General features: G+C 39.6%; 1 protein-coding gene across 2 annotated transcripts; it reads right to left on the bottom strand.

The window, feature by feature from the left end:
- Positions 1 to 461: 461 nt before the first annotated feature.
- CDC23 (cell division cycle 23) lies at positions 462 to 18,485 on the bottom strand. Of its 2 annotated transcripts, XM_042936213.1 has the most exons (16): positions 18,321 to 18,485; positions 18,164 to 18,236; positions 15,891 to 16,028; positions 13,706 to 13,748; positions 13,073 to 13,178; positions 12,838 to 12,970; positions 11,108 to 11,285; positions 10,922 to 11,019; positions 10,709 to 10,790; positions 3,835 to 3,988; positions 3,600 to 3,719; positions 3,183 to 3,258; positions 2,815 to 2,876; positions 2,038 to 2,116; positions 1,841 to 1,960; positions 462 to 1,424 (listed from the first exon to the last, which is right to left on the bottom strand). In XM_042936213.1, exons 1-16 carry the CDS (start codon positions 18,473 to 18,475, stop codon positions 1,254 to 1,256), a joined length of 1,788 nt encoding a protein of 595 aa, XP_042792147.1. In that variant the 5' UTR covers positions 18,476 to 18,485; the 3' UTR covers positions 462 to 1,253. The 2 variants fall into 2 exon arrangements, with proteins under 2 accessions (XP_042792147.1, XP_042792152.1); XM_042936218.1 differs by lacking the exons at positions 2,815 to 2,876; positions 3,183 to 3,258.
- Between the last annotated feature and the right edge of the window lie 616 nt (positions 18,486 to 19,101).

A 19,101-nucleotide genomic window follows, 5' to 3' on the forward strand; every position in this document is an offset into this window, starting at 1 on the left:
AAAAATTCAGGCCCTTTGGAACCTTGCACAGGAATGGCAGTAGAGACGTGTAACTAGTGTACAGCTAAGAAAGCTTGGTAAAAAATGAATTCAAGGGACATTAGATATTCTAAACCTTCCTTAATATAAAATGAAGTGTCAGACTTTAGTTGGTGAATGGGTAACAAACTTGTTCTGGAAACAATAAAGGAAGGCTGGGCCCTGAGCTCAGAATAATCCATGGTATCTACAGTTCAAATTCATTACAGCAGACATTACAAGCATAGCATATATTACCTCCTACTGAATACACATGCACAGGCCTGAAACCCTCCAAGAGCACAGCAAGAATGACTCCCTTTGCCTTGTCTAAACAGGTGAAGGCTGAAAGGAACCATTCTGTTGGGAGAAAATAGGCATGGGGGTGGGGGTGGGGGGCAGGTAGGGAACATAACTACATCGAAAATATTTATTACAACAGACCAGGTTGAAATGGGTTTATTGTCTATACGGTCACAAAACCTAACACTCCTTGAACATCCATGAAATTATCTGTAATCCTGCCTCCTTGCTTCGCTTTAGTAAGAGTATAAGTAACTCCATAGGCTCTTTTGCCATCAACAGTTCCATGCAAAGTAAGATTCTTTTTGCCCCCTCTTTCATTCAACTCTAGTAAGTTAACTCCAATATGAAAACTTCTATGAAGAGTTCTTAAAATGATGTTTCTGAAAAATGTCCCCCCAGAGCAAGAACAAAAGTGTAGCTTCCGTTTAAATCTTACCTCTGACAGCATAGTCATGCTCAGTAAATCCAGAATGATGAGGTCATATCTATCTGGTGCCCTCACCTTCCTAGGGTATCCAGTGCCCCTACTGCCTGCAGAGGGTAGAGTGGCACAATGTTCTCCCTTCCATCCCTCCCTAAAGAAATCTCTCACTCCCAGCAGCATTAAAACTTGGTTTCTGTAAGCCTTGCCTGTACTAAAGTGCTGTTAAAGGGATGTTTTTTAGATGGGGAGAAAAGGTCTGGGAAGAAGGCCCAGATTCGTAGCCACTCTCTGAACAGAAGGGAAACAGAAGTGCTTCTAACCGGCAAAAGACCATGTCCGTTCCTGCCAGGATTATTCTGTCAGATTCTGTAAACCATCCCCAAGGAGCTGTTTCCATCTGTACAAACAGACAACTAAGGTCCTTGGAAGAACAGCTGTGGCCATTCCTTACACAGAAGTAAGGCTTAACATGGGTCTAGTATTGTGCTGGCTTGAAAACAGCCAACTACGGTGTGACTGAAGACAGGTTGAGTGGAGAAACTCTGCGTGTGGGAGTGTTGTTAGCAGACAGCGAAGCAGGGAGGAAAAAGGGAGCAGGCATCTCAGTGGAGGGAGTCTCCCCTTGGTTCCGAAGCTGTAGGATTTGCCGGAGCAAGGCCTTGCCTTCTTCCCGGGTCTGAAACAAAATCAGGAAAGTGTTTCAAAGTCTATCCAAGGCTATTCTCAAAAACCAGTTCTAAAATACTGATGTAAAAGTTTCACAGACCAAGGAAGCCTTTCCACTTACCTTCTTACCCATCTTCCACTCTCAGATGATCATAACCATCCTATGTTTTGTTTGTTTTTAAATTTATTTTAAGAGAAAGAGCAAAAGCAGGGGAGGGGCAGAGAGACAGGAAGAGAGAACCCCAAGCAGGATCCACACTGCCAACGCAGAGCCCAACGTGCGGCTCAAACTCGCGAACCGTGAGATCATGACCTGAGCCAAAACCAAGAGTCGAATGCTCAACCGACTGAGCCACCCACGTGCCTCTTAAACATCATATGTTTGAACCTAAAATCCAAACCCTTGAGCAAAGAACTGCTACTCACATCATTGAATGCACAACACTTTTGGGCACAAGTTGAAGCTTCATCCCACAGCTTGCACTTAAAATAGTACTGTGCCAAATAACGGAAAGCAGTGCTCTCCTCCAAGTGCTCCACTATTTCCTGGATAAGGAAAGCAAGAGTGACTAAGGTGATGAGAATACAATCAGCAACCCAATTCGCATGGTCGTGAAACATACCCCACAGGAGTAGATGTCTTGGATATATTTGATGTAACACTGGGCAGCTTGTTCTGACTCAGTCAACTGTTCATGAAGCCTACAAAATAAATAGGTCTGTAAGTACAAATCAGATCTCAGAGCAAGCTAATGGTAAAACGCAAAGCACATGATTAAGACCCAAACAATGGCAATACAGAGAAAACTACAAGTTTTGACATAAATGGCACACTGGGATCCAGAATAATATTAGTGTCCCAATGTGATGGATACCTCATCAAAACTCAGCCTCGTTCCTCTCCTACTGGTGATGGAGGGAGAGTAGGTAAATACTTATAGTGGACAACACACCTTTGCAAAATTCTCTGGTAATACTCTGAGCAAAATTTAAAAAAGACACCAAGCAATTCAGACTTTTTTCTAAGAATTCAGAAAAGAACTGGCAGGAATAAGATTGCATTTAAGACTTCTTTGCCTGCTATTTCTGAGTCATTCCTTATTTCCTTGGGCTTTATCTGGAGGAGGATCAGTACTTAAAGTAGTTTTCCTAGACTGCTTTGACATGAAAATTTCATTCCTTTCAATTCATTCTTGATCCCTTGCCTAACAGGAAAGCAGCTCCCCCTTTAGAGAGGAGTCTCCTGAGTCAAGATGGCTTAACTTCCAGACCAGTATTCACACACCCTGATGCATCTGCACACTCATGTAGGAGGACGATGGGGGCTCTAGAGAGTGCAGGATGAGCAGTACCAGAGAAGCCAGCAGAAATAACAACAGCATTTCATTCCTTTCACTCACTTGGCCAGTTTCACCAGAGCCATTTTCTCCACATCTCCCACGGCGTAAGCTCTCCAATAACACTGTCAAAACAATAAACTGATCACTTTTGACCATTGTCCCGTGTGCTATGACCTACCACATAAAGGCTCAAGTCCTACAAGCCTCCCAGAAGTTCAGATTTGCAGAATACAAAGCATTTGTACTAGACTGATAATCCCACTGACAATGTCAGCCGTGCTTTGCTTTTTAGCCTATGCACCTATAAATACTTAAAACTTTCCTAGGTAGATAGATCAACATGAAGGAAAATTAGAACACAGAGAGACCAACCCTTCATCCAAACAGCACATCTCCATTCAAATTCTCCAGGACCCAAATTCAGATACCTTTTTGGCTTCTACTAGTTGATTGAGTTTCTCATAACATTCTCCTAAAGCAACCAGCATACGAGAATCATTGGGCCTAAGAAAGAGGAGGAATAGGCAGTCTGAGCAAAGACTTTAAAAAGTTACTAAAGTCCAACCTTGAGGACACACCACCAACAACCACTAATTCAAATCCATGCAGGGATTAGCCTTTAATCCAATACTTCATATAATTACAGTATTTTGTGTTCACAATTATACTACCAACTAACCCATCAGAATATACTACATAAAAATGACCAAGGAGCATAGGGCAAGTTTACACCCAGGTCTCTAAGAGTCAAAACCATTCATTCACTGTGATTCTTCAGTAGCTAATCAAAAGATAAAGTACCAGCCCTTCTCATAACAAACACATCATCAACTGGTCAGATTTACCGAAGCTGATGGGCCCGTCTGTAATAATAAAGGCAGTAAAATGGCATCTTGAGGATTTCATAGGTCTGTCCAAGCCCATACCAGGCTCTGTAGTCCCGTTTATTGACCTCAATGGCATGTCTACGAAACAAAAGAGAGATTGGTAAAAGGGGAGAATCAAGGTTAGAGACTTGTAGGCTCAAGAGAGGCTCCTAACATCAATCTCCTCCACCTCAGCACTCAACTAGAAACTCACCTGTATGCCTGAATAGCAGCAGATGTGTTCTTCATTTCCATGTACTCATGTCCCATCAGTGTCCATGCCCCAAGATACCGAGGATTCAATTTCAGTGCTCTCTGGAAATATAAGGCTGCCTTCTCATGCTGAGAACGCAAACTATAGTAATTGCCTGATTGAAAAACAAAAGACATGTAAGTAACTAGAGAGATAAAAATAAAAGTTCCCTAAAATAGCATTCCACAGAGCAGGCATGAAACTATAACTCATTCCCCCAAAGTATTTGCAGAAAAGCCAAAATGTACATGAAGGGAACATCATTATTCCCTTGGGAAATATACTCATCTATCACACATATTGGTTTAAAAAAAAAAAATGTTCCCTAACACTTCAAGTTTTTCTTCAGTTTATTTCATCTGGATATAGCACTTATACATATTTTCTTAACAAAGGATGGGAAATTTCTACAGTTTGGTAGTTTTCCAACTACATTCCCAGGTTTCTGAAGAGGTACTTCAAGGGATAAAAAGGTAGAGCTCTGAGCTCCTCTCTCCCATAAGAATCAAATCAGACCTATCATTGTTGGTCTTGAAAAGAGCAAGTGAGAGCTTTTAGGAATCTGTGGAAGATTTTATTTGCAGAAAGGGTATAAAACCCATTTATCTTAAGTCAACTGGTAAATGGATAAACAAAATATACATATCCAAACAATGGAGTACTACTCAACATTCAAAAGAACTACTGAGGGGTGTCTGGGTGGTTTCTCTCTTCCTCTCTCTCTGTCCCTCCCAATTTGTGCACATGCTGAGCTCTCTCTCAAAATAAATAAATAAACTTAAAAAAAAAAAAAAAACTACTGAAACATGCTACAACACTGGTGAATCTCAGAAACAGCTAAGTGAAAGAAGCCAAACAAGACTAAAAACTGCAAGATACCATTCACATGAAAATTTCTAGAAAAGGCAAAATATAGAGATAGAAGGCAAATCTGTGTCTGCTGGGGGATGCAAGAGGGACTGACTGCAAACGGACTCAAGGGAACTTCCAGGGGTGCCAGAATGTTCTAAACTGGATTTATGGTTATGGTTACACAACTGTATAAATTTACAAAAACTCCTTGAAGTATAAACTTATGTAAATTATACCTTAATAAACCTGGTTTTTTTTTCAATAAAGCTATTTTTAAAGTTTATTTATTTATTTTTGAGAGAGCAAGGGAGGGGCAGAGAGCAAGGAGAGAGAAACCCAAGCAGGCTCCACGCTGTTAGCACAGCTTGATCTGTGGGGCTTGATCTCAAGAATCATAAGATAATGACCTTGAGCTGAGATCAAGAATCAGATGCTTAACCGACTGAGCCACCTAGGAACCTCAGGAATAAATTATTTTTTTAAAAAGATGAATGAATAGATAGAGGGGATTAAGAGGTACACATTTCCAGTTATAAAATAAGTAAGTCACAGAATGCAAAGTACAGCATAGGGAATACAGTCAATAAATCTGTAATAACTTTGTATCATGACTAACATCATGGTGAGCATTCAATGATACACAGAATTGTAGAATCTCTATGTTATACACCTGGAACTAATATAACATTATACTTCAATAATAATTTTAAATCCCCACAAATCCTGTTTGTAATGTAGCTATGAAGAAGAATGTTTATAATAGTAAAAAAAATAAAGTCATAAGTGAGAGAGTAGGGAAAGGGAAGATTAGAGCTATATACATCAGCATAGTACATTTCTAGGCCAAAATACTGATCCTCACCCAGGAAGAAGGGTATAGCCCTATATATGCCCTAGCTTCTAAAGGAGTGAGAATGATAGAGATATTAAGGAAGTCAGAATTGGCCAAGTTTTGAGCAAAGATCAAGTACATGAGATTTTTTAAATCTCATTTGGAGCAGCTAAAATATACTAATGATTACAAGTGTGCTGGGCAACTACATTGCTGTAAGTGCTTTGTGGGCATTAATTTATCTAATCTTCATGACAATTACATGAGAGAAGGATCCATTATTATTGCTTTGTGAATGAGAAAACTATAGCAGAGACAGGTTAGGCCCAAAGTCACACAACTAGTTAGTAGTAGAACCGAGATTTAAACTTGGGTAGTCTGGTTCCAGAGTTCAAACTTAACTATGCTATATTGTGGTATAAGCTGTTTTACATAGTACATAAAATGCTGCCTGTCAGACATTGGGACTCCAGAAAAGACAAAGAAGGAAAGAATCCACATCGAAACATCAAAGCAGATGCAAGGACTAAACCAACAGGATATCCTTGCGACCACTCTATTCATAAGAGCGTTCATTTTCTCTCAGGTCCTCAGGTTTTTTTTCTTCTCTCTACCCTTTTTTCTACTTTTACTTCCTCTGAATTGGCAATAATATGAAAGCTGAAGGATATTTTTTTATCATAAACTAATATTCCTTATTTTTCATTCTTAAAGTAGGTGGGCTGAATTCAACAAACATTTATTGACCATATGTCAGGCACTGTGCTGGGCATTTAACACATATACTGAGGGAAAAAAAAAAAACCAGTTCATTAAGGAGTTCACCTCACATGATTATTAAAAAAACAAGTAACTCTTGTAAATGCAAACTGGTGCAGGCACTCTGGAAAACAGTATGGAGTTTCCTCAAAAAGTTAAAAATAGAATTACCCTACAACCCAGCAATTGCACTACTAGGTATTTATCCAAGGGACACAGTGTGCTATTTCGAAGGGGCACATGTGCCCCAAAGTTAATAGCAGCACTATCAACAATAGCCAAAGTATGGAAAGAGTCCAAATATCCATTGACGAATGAATGGATAAAGAAGATGTGGTATATAAATACAATGGAGTATTACTCGGCAGTCAAAAAGAATGAAATCTTGGCATTTGCAACAAGGTGGATGGAACTAGAGGGTATTATGCTAAGCGAAATTAGTCAGAGAAAGATAAATATAAGACTTCACTCATGTGGAATTTATGTTACAAAACAGAGGATCACAAGAGAAAGGAAGCAAAAAGAATATGAAAACAGGGAGGGGACAAAGCATAAGAGACTCTTAAGTATAGAGAACAAACTGAGGGTTGCCGGAGGGGTTGTGGGGGGCAGGGGGTAGGCTAAATGGGTAAGGGGCATTAAGGAAGACACTTGTTGGGAAGAGCACTGGATGTTACACATAGAGGATGAATCACTGGAATCTACTCCTGAAATCATTATAGCACTATATGTTAACTAACTTAGATGTAAACTTAAAAATAAAAAAATTAAAAAAAAATTAAATAAAAAATAATAAAAGCAACTATAAAATCAAAACAAACAAGAAACTCCTAAATCATTGCTCTTCATATGTAAGTCTCTTTTGATTTTAACTGGCATTAAGTGTGGAGGTTTAAAAAAGGATTATTCATTCCTTCTCTCCCCCACCTCTATTTCCTTTCTTCATGTATAGAGCACGGTTATCCAACTGGTTGCCCAGTCACCAATTTCTATTTGTTCTACTTTTTTTTTTTTCAAAGTTTATTTAATTTTGAGAGACAGAGACAGAGCGTGAGTGGGGGAGGGGCAGAGAGAGAAGGAGACACAGAATCTGAGCTGTGAACACAGAGCCTGATGTGGGGCTTGAACTCACAAACCATGAGATTATTACCTGAGCCAAAGTCAGACACTTAACCAACTGAGCCACCCAGGTGCCCCCTATTTGTTCTACTTCTTAAATACCTTTTAAGTCCAACAGCCTCTCTCCATCCCTGCTGCCAATACTTCAGTGTAGGCTCTCATCATCCCTAGACTGGATTATTCCAAAAATCTGAAAATCTGAGAACATTCATCACTCTGGTTTACATTCCTTCAGAAGACTCCTACTGCCTTCATAATAAAATCCTAATGTTCAGCAAGGCATAAAAGCCTCTTCAAGATAGGGCCCCTTTTTGAACATTCCCACACCATGCTTCCAGATGCTGAGCTACTTCAGGCAGAATGCCTGTTTCATACTTTGGTGCTATACAGGGAATGCCCTTCCGAAGTCAATCCTTTTACTCTCTTACTGAACTGTTTTACTTCTGCCCAGCCTTCAAGCACCACCATCTCAGGAAGACTTCCCTAATAATCACAGGCTAGATTAGATACTTATGTACTCTCTTAGCATCTTAGGTTTACCTCAATCATAACACTCAACCCACTGCATTATAGTTATTTTTTTTTACTAGTCTTACTCGATGGGCAATAAGGGTAGGTACTGCAAAAGAAAGCACAGGGTCTGGTACTCAGAAGATGCTCAAAAGATGAGGCACCTGGTTGGCACAGTTGGTTAAGCATCCAACTCTTGATCTTGGTTCAGGTCATGATCTCAGTGTTTTTGAGTTTGACTCCTGCACTGGCTCTGTGCTGATGGTATGGAGCCTGCTTGGGATTCTGCCTCGCCTTCTCTTTGCCCCTCCAGCTTTTGCTCTCTCTCTCCCTCAAAATAAATACATAAACTTAAAAAAAAAAAAAAAGATGTTCAAAAGATGTTTTCTGAATAAAATAGGATTATGCCCTCACCCTAATGCACTATATATTTTCTTTATAATGTTCTGATATTGAAAAGATCATTTATTCTTATTCTCACCTATGTTCCTATAGAACCTATTACATTTTGGCGCGCCTGGGTGGCTCAGTCGGTTAAGCGTCTGACTTCGGCTCAGGTCATGATCTCACGGTTCGTGGGTTCGAGCCCCACATCGGGCTCTGCGCTGACAGCTCAGAGTCGTGGAGCCTGTTTCAGATTCTGTGTCTCCCTCTCTCTCTGCCCTTCCCCCACTTGCACTCTGTTTCCCTCTGTCTCAAAAATAAACATTAAAAAAAAATTTTTAAAAAAAGAACCTATTATATTTTTTTAAATGTTTATTTGTTTGGGTAGGGGGAGAGAGAGCCAGCACATGCATGAGCGGAGGAGGGGCATTCGAGAGAGGGAGGGAGAGAGAAGATCCCAAGCGGGTTCTGTACTGTCAGCACAGAGCCTCACATGGGGCTCAATCTCACAAACTGTGAGATCATGACCTGAGCTAAAATCCAGAGTCAGAAGCTCAAATGACTGAGCCCCCCAGGCACCCCAGGACCTATTACATTTTTTTTTAATGTTTTATTTATTTTTGAGCGAGAAAGAGCACAAGCAGGAGAGGGGCAGAAAGAGAGGGAGACAGGGTATCCAAAGGGGGCTCTGCACTGACAGCAGTGAGCCAGATGTGGAGCTCGAACTCATAAACCATGAAATCATGACCTGACCTGAAGTTGGATGCTCAACCAACCGAGCCACCCAAGCACCCTAGGACCTATTATATTTTTTAATGCTTATTTCCCACACTGAACTACAACTTACTCAAGGGCTAATAATATTAAATTAACGGATAGAAATTCTATCAGTTTACTAACAACTTCCTGACCTAGAAAGATATGAATGTACGATCTCAACGCCAGGTCACCAAACACCCAGGAAGGGGGATTTCCCTTTCATTTCCAGGGAACCTGGGCTTTCTGTCACAAACAACCAAGCTTACTTTTATCCAAATGTGGCCACTGATATGTTTATGTCAATTGATGATAAGGTCACAATAAGTGTGGTGGAGTACATACGGCATGGTTCTCAACCACGGATGATTCTCAACCACAGATGATTATGACCCCAAGAGTTGGCAATATCTGCAAACATTTTTGGTTGTCACTATTGGGGGAAGAGGGTTATTGCCATCTAGTGGGTAGAGGCTAGGGATACTGCTAACACCCTCAATGTACAGGACGGCCCCCAACACACACAAAAAAATTATCAGCCCAAAATGTCAAAAGTACAAAGATTGAAATACCCCTATACGAAGTAAGAGGTTTTCTCATTTGTTTTCATAGGATTGGAATTTTTTTTTTTTTTTCAGTTTTACTTTAGATAGAGAGACAGCATGAGCAGGTAAGATGGTCAGAGGAGAGAGAGAACTTTAAGCAGGCTCCACACTCAGTGAGAGCCCAACGCAGGGCTCAGTCTTACAACTGTGAGATCATGACCTGAGCCAAAATCAAGAGTCAGATGCTTAACCGACTAAGCCACATAGATGCCCCTAGGATTGGAAATTCTTATAAGCTTTTTAGTAATATTAAGGTTAAAATATACACACTTTTGATCCAACCTTCACTGCTAGGAATGGATCACATGGATGATAGTTGAATAAACATGAAAAAATAAATGTACACAAAGATGTTTCCTGAAACTATTTTTATATTAATAAATACTGGCCACAACTTATACAATAGAAAATGGTTAAATAAAAATAAAAATGGTACATCTATGAAATAAAATACTGAATAGCCATCAAAAATAATACAAATCTTCATATACTAAATACAAAAATGAGAAAGCTTACTATTAATATTTTTAAAAAGGAAAAGTTACAGAGCAGTGTGTATAATGATATAGTTTTTGCAAGCAAGTTATACATACGCATGCACCCACACACACATTTTTAGCATTCACATGTATTCACATAGAAAAACATTCTGGAGTCATGCTCACCAAATAATCTAGGGGGTGGGATTACACTGTGCTTTTACATTCTATAGTATATATTTTGTTATCTTTGACACTTTTAAATGTTTATTTATTTTTCAGAGAGAGAGAGTGCAAGCAGAGGAGGGGCAGAGAGAGAGGGGAGATAGAGGATCCGAAGTGGGCTCTGTGCTGACAGCAGAGTGCCCGATTTGGGGCTCAAACCCACAAACTGGAAGCTCATGACCTGAGCCATAGTCGGACGCTTGACCAACTGAGCTACCAGACACCCCTCTTTGACACTTTTAATTGTTATTTTTTACATCTGTATTACTTACAGTAAAAATAAATCTTAAAAGAAAAAAAGTAGTGACTCTTACCAATTACACAGCATGTTTCCACACGATATTTATCAATCTCACAGAGGTTGTGAGCCAGGTAACTCAACTCTGATTTCATGCTCTAGAAGAAAACGGAAAGACAATCTAAGCATGAGTTAAGGAACCCCTTAGCTAATGCAACTTGTGACAATCCAACCCAAGAGATTAAAGCAAAAAGAGCTTGATCAATTCTAAGCAAAGGAAGCAGCTCACCCTGACATAAAGAAGGTTGGAGAACGTGTCCATATTTTCAATCCTGTATGGGTCTTGTTTCCTTAGTTCATTAAAAATAGAGAGGGCTTTGTCAATATCTGCAGGATAAAAAGGTAAGAAAGTTTAGAAAACAACATAGTGCTACATTCAGGATTTGATGGTATTTCATTGTCCTTATTCACTCACCTCTGATATTGTGATAGGCAACTGCAATTTGGGAAACAATATATGAGCTCTTAGAGAAGCCCACATCAATGAGATTCTGATACTTTTGCAGGGCCTCCTCTATCAACTGCAACTCTGTGTATATATGAGCCAGAAAAAACTCTTTCATCCAGGTGTCTGGCAAAGACAGGAACTTCAGCTGCCAGCAGGAGAGAGAGGGACACACTTAATATACTTTGACCTCTCTCTCAAATGAACATCAAGGAACTATCTTTTTGTCTAAAGAAATTTATCACCAAAACTTTAGGAGAGCACATAACAAACAGAGGGCAGTTCAATTAAGTGAACAGGACTTACAAGCACAATAGGGAGGAATGACCAAATTAAGGAAGACTTCAAAGAAAAGCCTAGTATTTCAGGTGAGTCTTATAGGATAGGTAGAACTTGAAAAGAAAAAAAGAGAGAGGAAGAAGAAAAAAAGATAACACTCCAGGCAGGGCAACAACATCAATAGAGGCAAAACAATCCTGAGTGTGAGTGAATAGGATGAGGAAACTAGCTTAGTTTGAGAGGAGGCTATGTGTTCAAAAATAGTGAAAAAAATAAGACTGAATGGGTAGGGCAGGTCCTATGGCGAAACAGGAAGTGGGATCCAATAGGAAACCACTGAAATTTTTGGCAAGAGAACGACACGATGACATGGGTGTTTTAAGAGTAAGTGTGAAAACAGTATGCACGATAGCATAGGAATGGGAGTGTACAAATGGAAAAACTAGGTAGAAAAGTAACTATTACTTATAAGTAATCCAAATCTGAGATGAAAACTAAGATGGCAAAGAAAACCAAAAGAGATGCATGCAAGAAGGAGACCATGGCAATGTCTGGTGACTGACTAGATAAAAGGAGATACGAGAAAGAGAAGAACAAATCTACTGATGAGGCATCAAGACTGGGTATCTTGAGAAATAGTGATGGTATCAAGGGAGTCTATCAAGCTGGGAGGAAGAAAGAATTTGGTAGGCAAGATCAGAAACTTGGTTTTGCATATTTTGAGTTCAGAGAAAAAACAAACTTTTAATGAAAGTCTATTAGGCAGTTAGAGATAATAAATAGGAGTAAGTCAAGATAAGACTTCAGACCCAGATTTAGTAGCACGTATCATTATTGGGGGAAATCGACCAGCCTTCAGTTCTTTAGAGCCAACAAAAGCAAGCGTATTATCAATTCCGTTAACTACTGCAGAATGGCAAAATAAACTCTATAGACAATGTCCTATAATAACAATTAATAAAATGACTGCAGTTTATAAAGCAATTTCATATACTTTAATTCATTAAATAACAAATTTCTAAATCTCTACAAAGTCCTAGGACAGCTCAGCGGAGACCTTAAAAATGTTTTTAATACGATCCTTGATATCAGAGAAACCTTTCCTATGGCATCTTGGGAATGAGGAAAAAAAAGTATAATAGCATTTAGTCTATAAAGCAAGTCACAGTAAAATGTGAATGTGAATCATGAAATAATGAAAAGATATTCTAACATAACTAGACACATATCCAACAGCAACCACCAAACAAGAGCCAGACATGAGTCTTTCAAACAAAGACCGAAATTCCAGCAATGAAAGAGACTAGAGAAGAAGCAAAGATGTAACTACAAAGGTTTAGCAAACCTCTCTTCCCAGCCCATTACAGAATTACATTAAGACTTGGAGCAGAGGGTCTTTCACATAGCTCCTCTCAATTTACCATCTCTTTGTCCGTAATTAAATTACAGAGTTCTAGCCAGGCTCCCCAGTGCAAAGGCAAAACATGAGTAGCCTCCACAAACACATCAATAGCCTCTTTCACCAGGTCCAGTTTTCGAAGCACCACACCATATCTAGGAAAGAGACAATCACAGAAGTTAATGTTTCATAACACATCCATGTCTTCCACTCTGGAGAAAATGTTATAGAAGGATCGAAATTACTCTACCACTTACAGATAAAGGCCAAATCCATCAAGTTCCCGAGCCTGGTGTTTTTTGCTAAGTTCCACTCTCAATTCTCTAAGTGCCTCATTTTTAACTTGTCCTTTCTCCAGGGGACCTAGGAAAGGAACCAAATCTCAGATCTAAGGAAAGACTGCCAATCTTCATTTCACAGACCTAGACATTCCCCTTGACATCAACCAAAGTTACACCTGGAACTTCCAGCAAATACTCAGAAGTGGCCAACAATACCTTACACAATCCACTTTATTCCAGAAATTACCACTGATAACTGGTCTACAGTCATATTTTGCTAGGCCCACAAAGGTTTTTAAAACTTTAAAATAATCAGTGTTTAAAAAGTAGAAGTCTCAACTAAAAAGCTGAATTTCCAGTTTCAGTTCCCAAAGAATGAGGTAGGGCCAAGGGAAGAAAGCCTTGACTACACTAGGCCCACATTTCCTCAAGGGAGCTGTCAGCAGGGCTGGGTAACAAGCAGGTTACAAGTTACCAAGTTGTGCTCCCCAATTTGCAACAGTCCTCCTAAGTCTACTTCACACCTTTATATTACCTGCCTGGCTCATATAGGCATTTGATTATGCAACCCCTGCTTTCATCCAAAAGGTAAGATAAAGAGATCCATACCTAGACTATCAACTGTTTCATCATCCTTCTTCTTTTCTCCAGACTGTAAGAGAAAATCAACAAATTGGTCTTTTCTCAGTTTATTTTGAAACTCATTCTAAAACTAGCAGTCTGGTGGCGACTGGGTGGCTCAGTCAGTTAAGCAACTGACTTCGGCTCAGGTCACGATCTCGCCGTTTGTGGGTTCAGGCCCCGTGTTGGGCTCTGTGCTGACAGCTCAGAGCCTGGAGCCTGCTTCAGATTCTGTGTCTCCCTCTCTCTCTGTTCTTCCCCTGCTCATTCTCTGTCTCTCTCTGTCTCTCAAAAATAAATAAAAACATTAAAAAAAAATTAAAATAAAATAAATTAAAATAAAACAAAACAAAACAAAATAAAATAAAAATAAAACTAGGAGTCTGATTCTAGCTAAAGGGTTCAAGTCCAACCAAAATGTCAACTACTACTGGTCACTACTTTTAAACAATAATTCAGGGGCTCCCACTGTCCAAATCTGGAATAATTTGAGCACTGACATAATTTATAAGTACAGTAATAAATTACAATTACAAATATAAGAATCCTTGAATTCATACTGATGGTAAATAAATGGGGATGGTGAGGGAAAACTCTTGCATAGAGTAGAATGCCAAGTAGCTAGTAGCAAATGTGGAGAGAATACTGGAGTGGAAAATCATTATTTTGCAATATCATAGTAAAGAATACTTCAGGCAAGAATTAACAATGGATTTCTTGACTAATTAATATATATTAATGTTTATTTATTTTTGAGAGAGAGACAGAGTGCAAGCGGGAGAGGGGCAGAGAAAGACACAGACATAGAGCCTGAAGCAGGCTCCAGGCTCTGTGCTATCAGCACAGAGAAAGACATGGGGCTCGAATCATGAATGGTGAGATCGTGACCTGAGCCGAAGTCTGATACCCAATTGACTGAGCCACCCAGGTGCCGCTTGACTAATGAATATTTAGGTTATTGACATTTTATGGCTATTGCAAAAAATACTTTAATAAATAGCCCTGTTCATACATCATTGAGCACATATTGAGCCCCGTGTTGGGCTTGCATTGGGATTCTCTCTCTCCTCTCTCTGCTCCTCTCCTGCTTATGCTCTCTCTCAAAATAAATTTTTAAAAATTAAAAAATTTAAGGGGTGCCTGGATGGCACAGTCGGTTGAGCATCCAGCTTCGGCTCGGTCATGAACTGGCAGTGTGTGGGTTCGAGCCCTGCGTCGGGCTCTGGGCTGACAGCTCAAAGCCTGGAGCCTGCTTCCGATTCAGTGCTTCTCTCTTTCTCTGTTCCTCTTTCTCTCAAAAATAAATAAGATTTAAAATTTTTTTTTAAATTTTTTTTAATGTTTATTATTTTTGAAAGACAGAGACAGAATGCAAGCAGGGGAGGAGCAGAGAGAGAGGGAGACACAGAATTTGAAGCAGGCTCCAGGCTCCGAGCTGTCAGCAGAGAGCCTGACATGGGGCTCAAACCCAACAGGCCTCAAGATCATGACCTGAGCTGAAGTTGGCAGCTTAACCAACTGAGCCACCCAGGTGCCCCAAAGTTTTTTTAAAAATTAAAAAATAAATAAATAAATAAATAAAAATAGGGAGCCTAATGCCTATTTTATCAGTAATGAATATTATCAATTTTTTTAAGGATTTTTTTTTTTTTTTAAGTAATCTCTACACCCAATGTGGGTGGGGCTCGAACTCACAACCCTGAGATCAAGAGTCACATGCTCCACCAACTAAGCCAGCCATGGACTCCTATCAATATTTTTAATATTTTCCGGGTGCCTGGGTGGCTCAGTCGGTTGAACTTCCGACTTCGGCTCAGGTCATGATCTCGCGGTTTGTGAGTTTGAGCCCCACATCGGGCTCTATGCTGACAGCTTCGAGCCTAGAACCTGCTTCAGATTCTGTGTCTCCGTCTCTCTCTGCCCCTCCCCCCCACTTGTGCTGTCTCTCTATCAAAAATAAATAAAATGTAATAAAAAATATTTTTAATATTTTCTTCTATATTGCCACTTTTTAACTTTATTTATGACATCCTCTTTATTACTGTTAAGTATTTATAAAGTATATTTAGCAAGTAGGCTACTGCTCAACTATTTAAAAGATTAAACTTTTCCCCCTTCGTTCTACATATGGATGCCTCAGGGAAGGCAGATGACATCTTAAAATGGCCCTCACCAGATATCTAGAATACATGTATAGAAAATAGGCTTTTTTGCTATTGCAGCCATGCAGGAAATGTGCTGCCCGATCATACTCTTTAACATCAAAGTAGGCTTTGGCCAGGGTATAAGCGTCCATATCCTGGGCATCCTCCTAGAAGAGAGACAAGTTTTTATAAGTGGTTGGGAACAAGACAACAAAAATTCAAATTCAAGAAGCATATTCATTAATTTCAAGATGTAAGAAAAAGTATTTTCTTCCTCCCCAAAACCTAGCATATACGTGTGTGTAGATATGTATACATATTTACATATACATAGAAATGTAAATTACTTTTGTATATTTGTCTTATTACACGCTAAGGTCATTGAACTTTTTTTCAAAATAAAAAGTTGGGAAAAACTAAAAATTTTAAAAACTGAACCAAGACACTCAGAAAGTTGTACTAGTTCTTTAAATGAGGTGCGAAGTTGCACAGGCTTTAGTGCTAGGGAACTGGATTCAAATTCTGATTCCTTGATTTCCTGGTTTCATGACATTAGTAGGGAAGTTACTTAGTTTCTCTGAGAACTCATTTTTTCATGGGTAAAATGGAGCAAATAATACACATTTGATGAGGAAAAAGTGGAAAAGTCATGGAAAATGTCTAGCATTAATATCTGACATTTGCTTCCTTTTCCAGGCTTTCAAAAATGTACAGAAATGCAACATACTGTGCAATTACTTTTATTTTTTATACTTCAAAAAAGTTTTGACATGTTAGTATTGCCAAAAGCATAGAACACAGTCATAATTCTGTATATAAATGAAATGATGCACATTTAAGTTAATAAAGTATACAATCTCCCAAATTCTAGGGGTAAGTCGATTAAATCTTCATTTGTTACATTTTCCTCATCCTTCTTGCCCCAAATATTACTTGAACAAAACTGGAACCAAAACATGTTCAGTGTTTTCTTCATTGAATTAATAAATCCTAAACGTATCCATTCAACTTAGGAGTCTAGTGGCCTTTTTCACGTCTTCACCAATTCCTTATTTCTTCACCCACCTCCTCTTACATGCATTATACCTTCTGAAGTCAGAAACCTTCACTATTTTTAAGAGTGTGTGTGTGGGAATGCAAGCTGGTGCAGCCACTCTGGAAAACAATATGGAGGTTCCTCAAAAAACTAAAATAGAACTACCCTACGACTCAGAAATTGCACTACTAGGCATTTATCCACGGGATAAAGGGACACGTACACCCCCTGTGTTTATAGCAGCACTATCAACAATAGCCAAAGTATGGAAAAAGCCCAAATGTCTATCGATGGATGAATGGATAAAGAAGATGTGGTATATATATACAGTGGAGTATTACTCGGCAATCAAAAAGAATGAAATCTTGCCATTTGCCACTAGGTGGATGGAATTGGAGGGCATTATGCTAAGTGAAATTAGAGAAAGACAAAATCATATGACTTCACTCATATGAGGACTTTAAGAGACAAAACAGATGAACACAAGGGAAGGGAAACAAAAATAATATAAAAACAGGGAGGGGGACAAAACAGAAGAGACTCATAAATATGGAGAGCAAACTGTGGGTTACTGGAGGGGTTGTGGGAGGGGGGATGGGCTAAATGGGTAAAGGGCACTAAGGAATCTACTCTTGAAATCATTGTTGCACTATATGCTAACTAATTTGGATGTAAATTTTAAAAAATAAAAAATTAAATTAAAAAAAAAGTGTGTGGAGGGGAGGGGAATCAAGAAATGGCATCTTCAGGAGAAACAAAATGGATTGTGACAATTATTCAAACCACACAGACTAGGTAAAAATACCTTCTGTAGATCAAACATAAAATATATTCCCATCTTATATAATTCTAGCAAGATCCACTTAAAGGAGATACTATTATTATCCGCATTTCACAAATGAAAGTTGCCAAAAGTCCCTAGTGTAGCTGAGATTTGAACCCAGAGCTATCTGAATCCAAAACCAGTTTTACATTGTTGTTAAAACCTTTGATTCTTCTCATCGTTAAGAACATTGTCTAGGCTAGGCTATCAAACTTAAAAGGCTGAAATCTTAAGCAAGGATTGTTTACTAATTCTCTCCAGCTTAAGTAAAGCACCACCAAATCTTTACAAAGATCAACAAAACCACACAGATAAAAATCGCTGAAAACATCCAGCTCTTTAAAAGCTTTAATTCTCTCTACAAACATTCCTGCTAAGCAGGACGGGATACACCATAACCCTTCGGGTTGGTGGGGAGCGCTCACAGTGATGGAAGTGCTTACCTCTGTAATAGGCGGCGGCGGCTGCAGCTCGGCCAGAGGCAAGGCAGGGAGCGAGAAGGCCAACTCCGCGGACCTGCAACACCCAAACTGAATTAATTCCAACAAGCCCCAAAGGCCAAGGATCCAAACCCAGTCTCTTCCGACCCTGACGTCTCACCATTTACTACTGTGCAGTAGACCCCGCTCCCGGGTAAGGCCCGCGATGAGTAGTAGCTGCTTCTTTATTTCTCGTAAATTTGAGAAATCGCTGCTCGATGACAGGACCGGCATCACCGGAGCAGCCATAGGGACGACAGAGGGACTCGCAGCCATTTTCCTGACTCGCCACTCCAACCAATCACCAACGATAATACTAGCGGTCCGTCTGCACCAAAAAAGTCTGCCAGTTATTGGTGGCCTTCTGCTCCAGAAAATCCAATCAGAAATGTTACTTCTCTCAACGTCACCAAAAGGCCGGGAAAGAAGACACAATCCCATCCCCGATTGGTCAAGAGCTACTAGGGCGGGAAATTTAGAACTAGAAGGGATAGAGGGAGGGGAAAAAAAAAAAAAGAAGCGGGGCAAAGAGGTAGTGAATGGAATAGGTGGATTGGGAAGCTGGGGCTCGGAGTACGAGCAAGAAAAGGCGCAGAAGGGAAAGTGCCCTGAATCTTAGGGATAATGTGGTTGGAAGGGAGAGTGTAGTTTGTCAGCAGATTCTGTGCCGCTGGACAACGAAATGGTGTATGTGTCTAGCAAGGATGCCGGCTATCCTCTGGATTTTTTCTTATTTAGGAAGATGTATGGCCACAGGTGGAGATTCCTTCCTTCCTCATTTTCCACCCCATGGCGGGGGGCGGGGGGAGAATAGTTAACATTTATTGGGGATTTATCCTGTAACAGGTTATGTACTTTTACAGATATAATCTGGTTTGACCTTTAAAACAGCTCTGTGATAT

This window comes from Panthera leo, chromosome A1 (assembly GCF_018350215.1).
Source record: "Panthera leo isolate Ple1 chromosome A1, P.leo_Ple1_pat1.1, whole genome shotgun sequence".
Lineage (NCBI taxonomy): Eukaryota > Metazoa > Chordata > Mammalia > Carnivora > Felidae > Panthera > Panthera leo.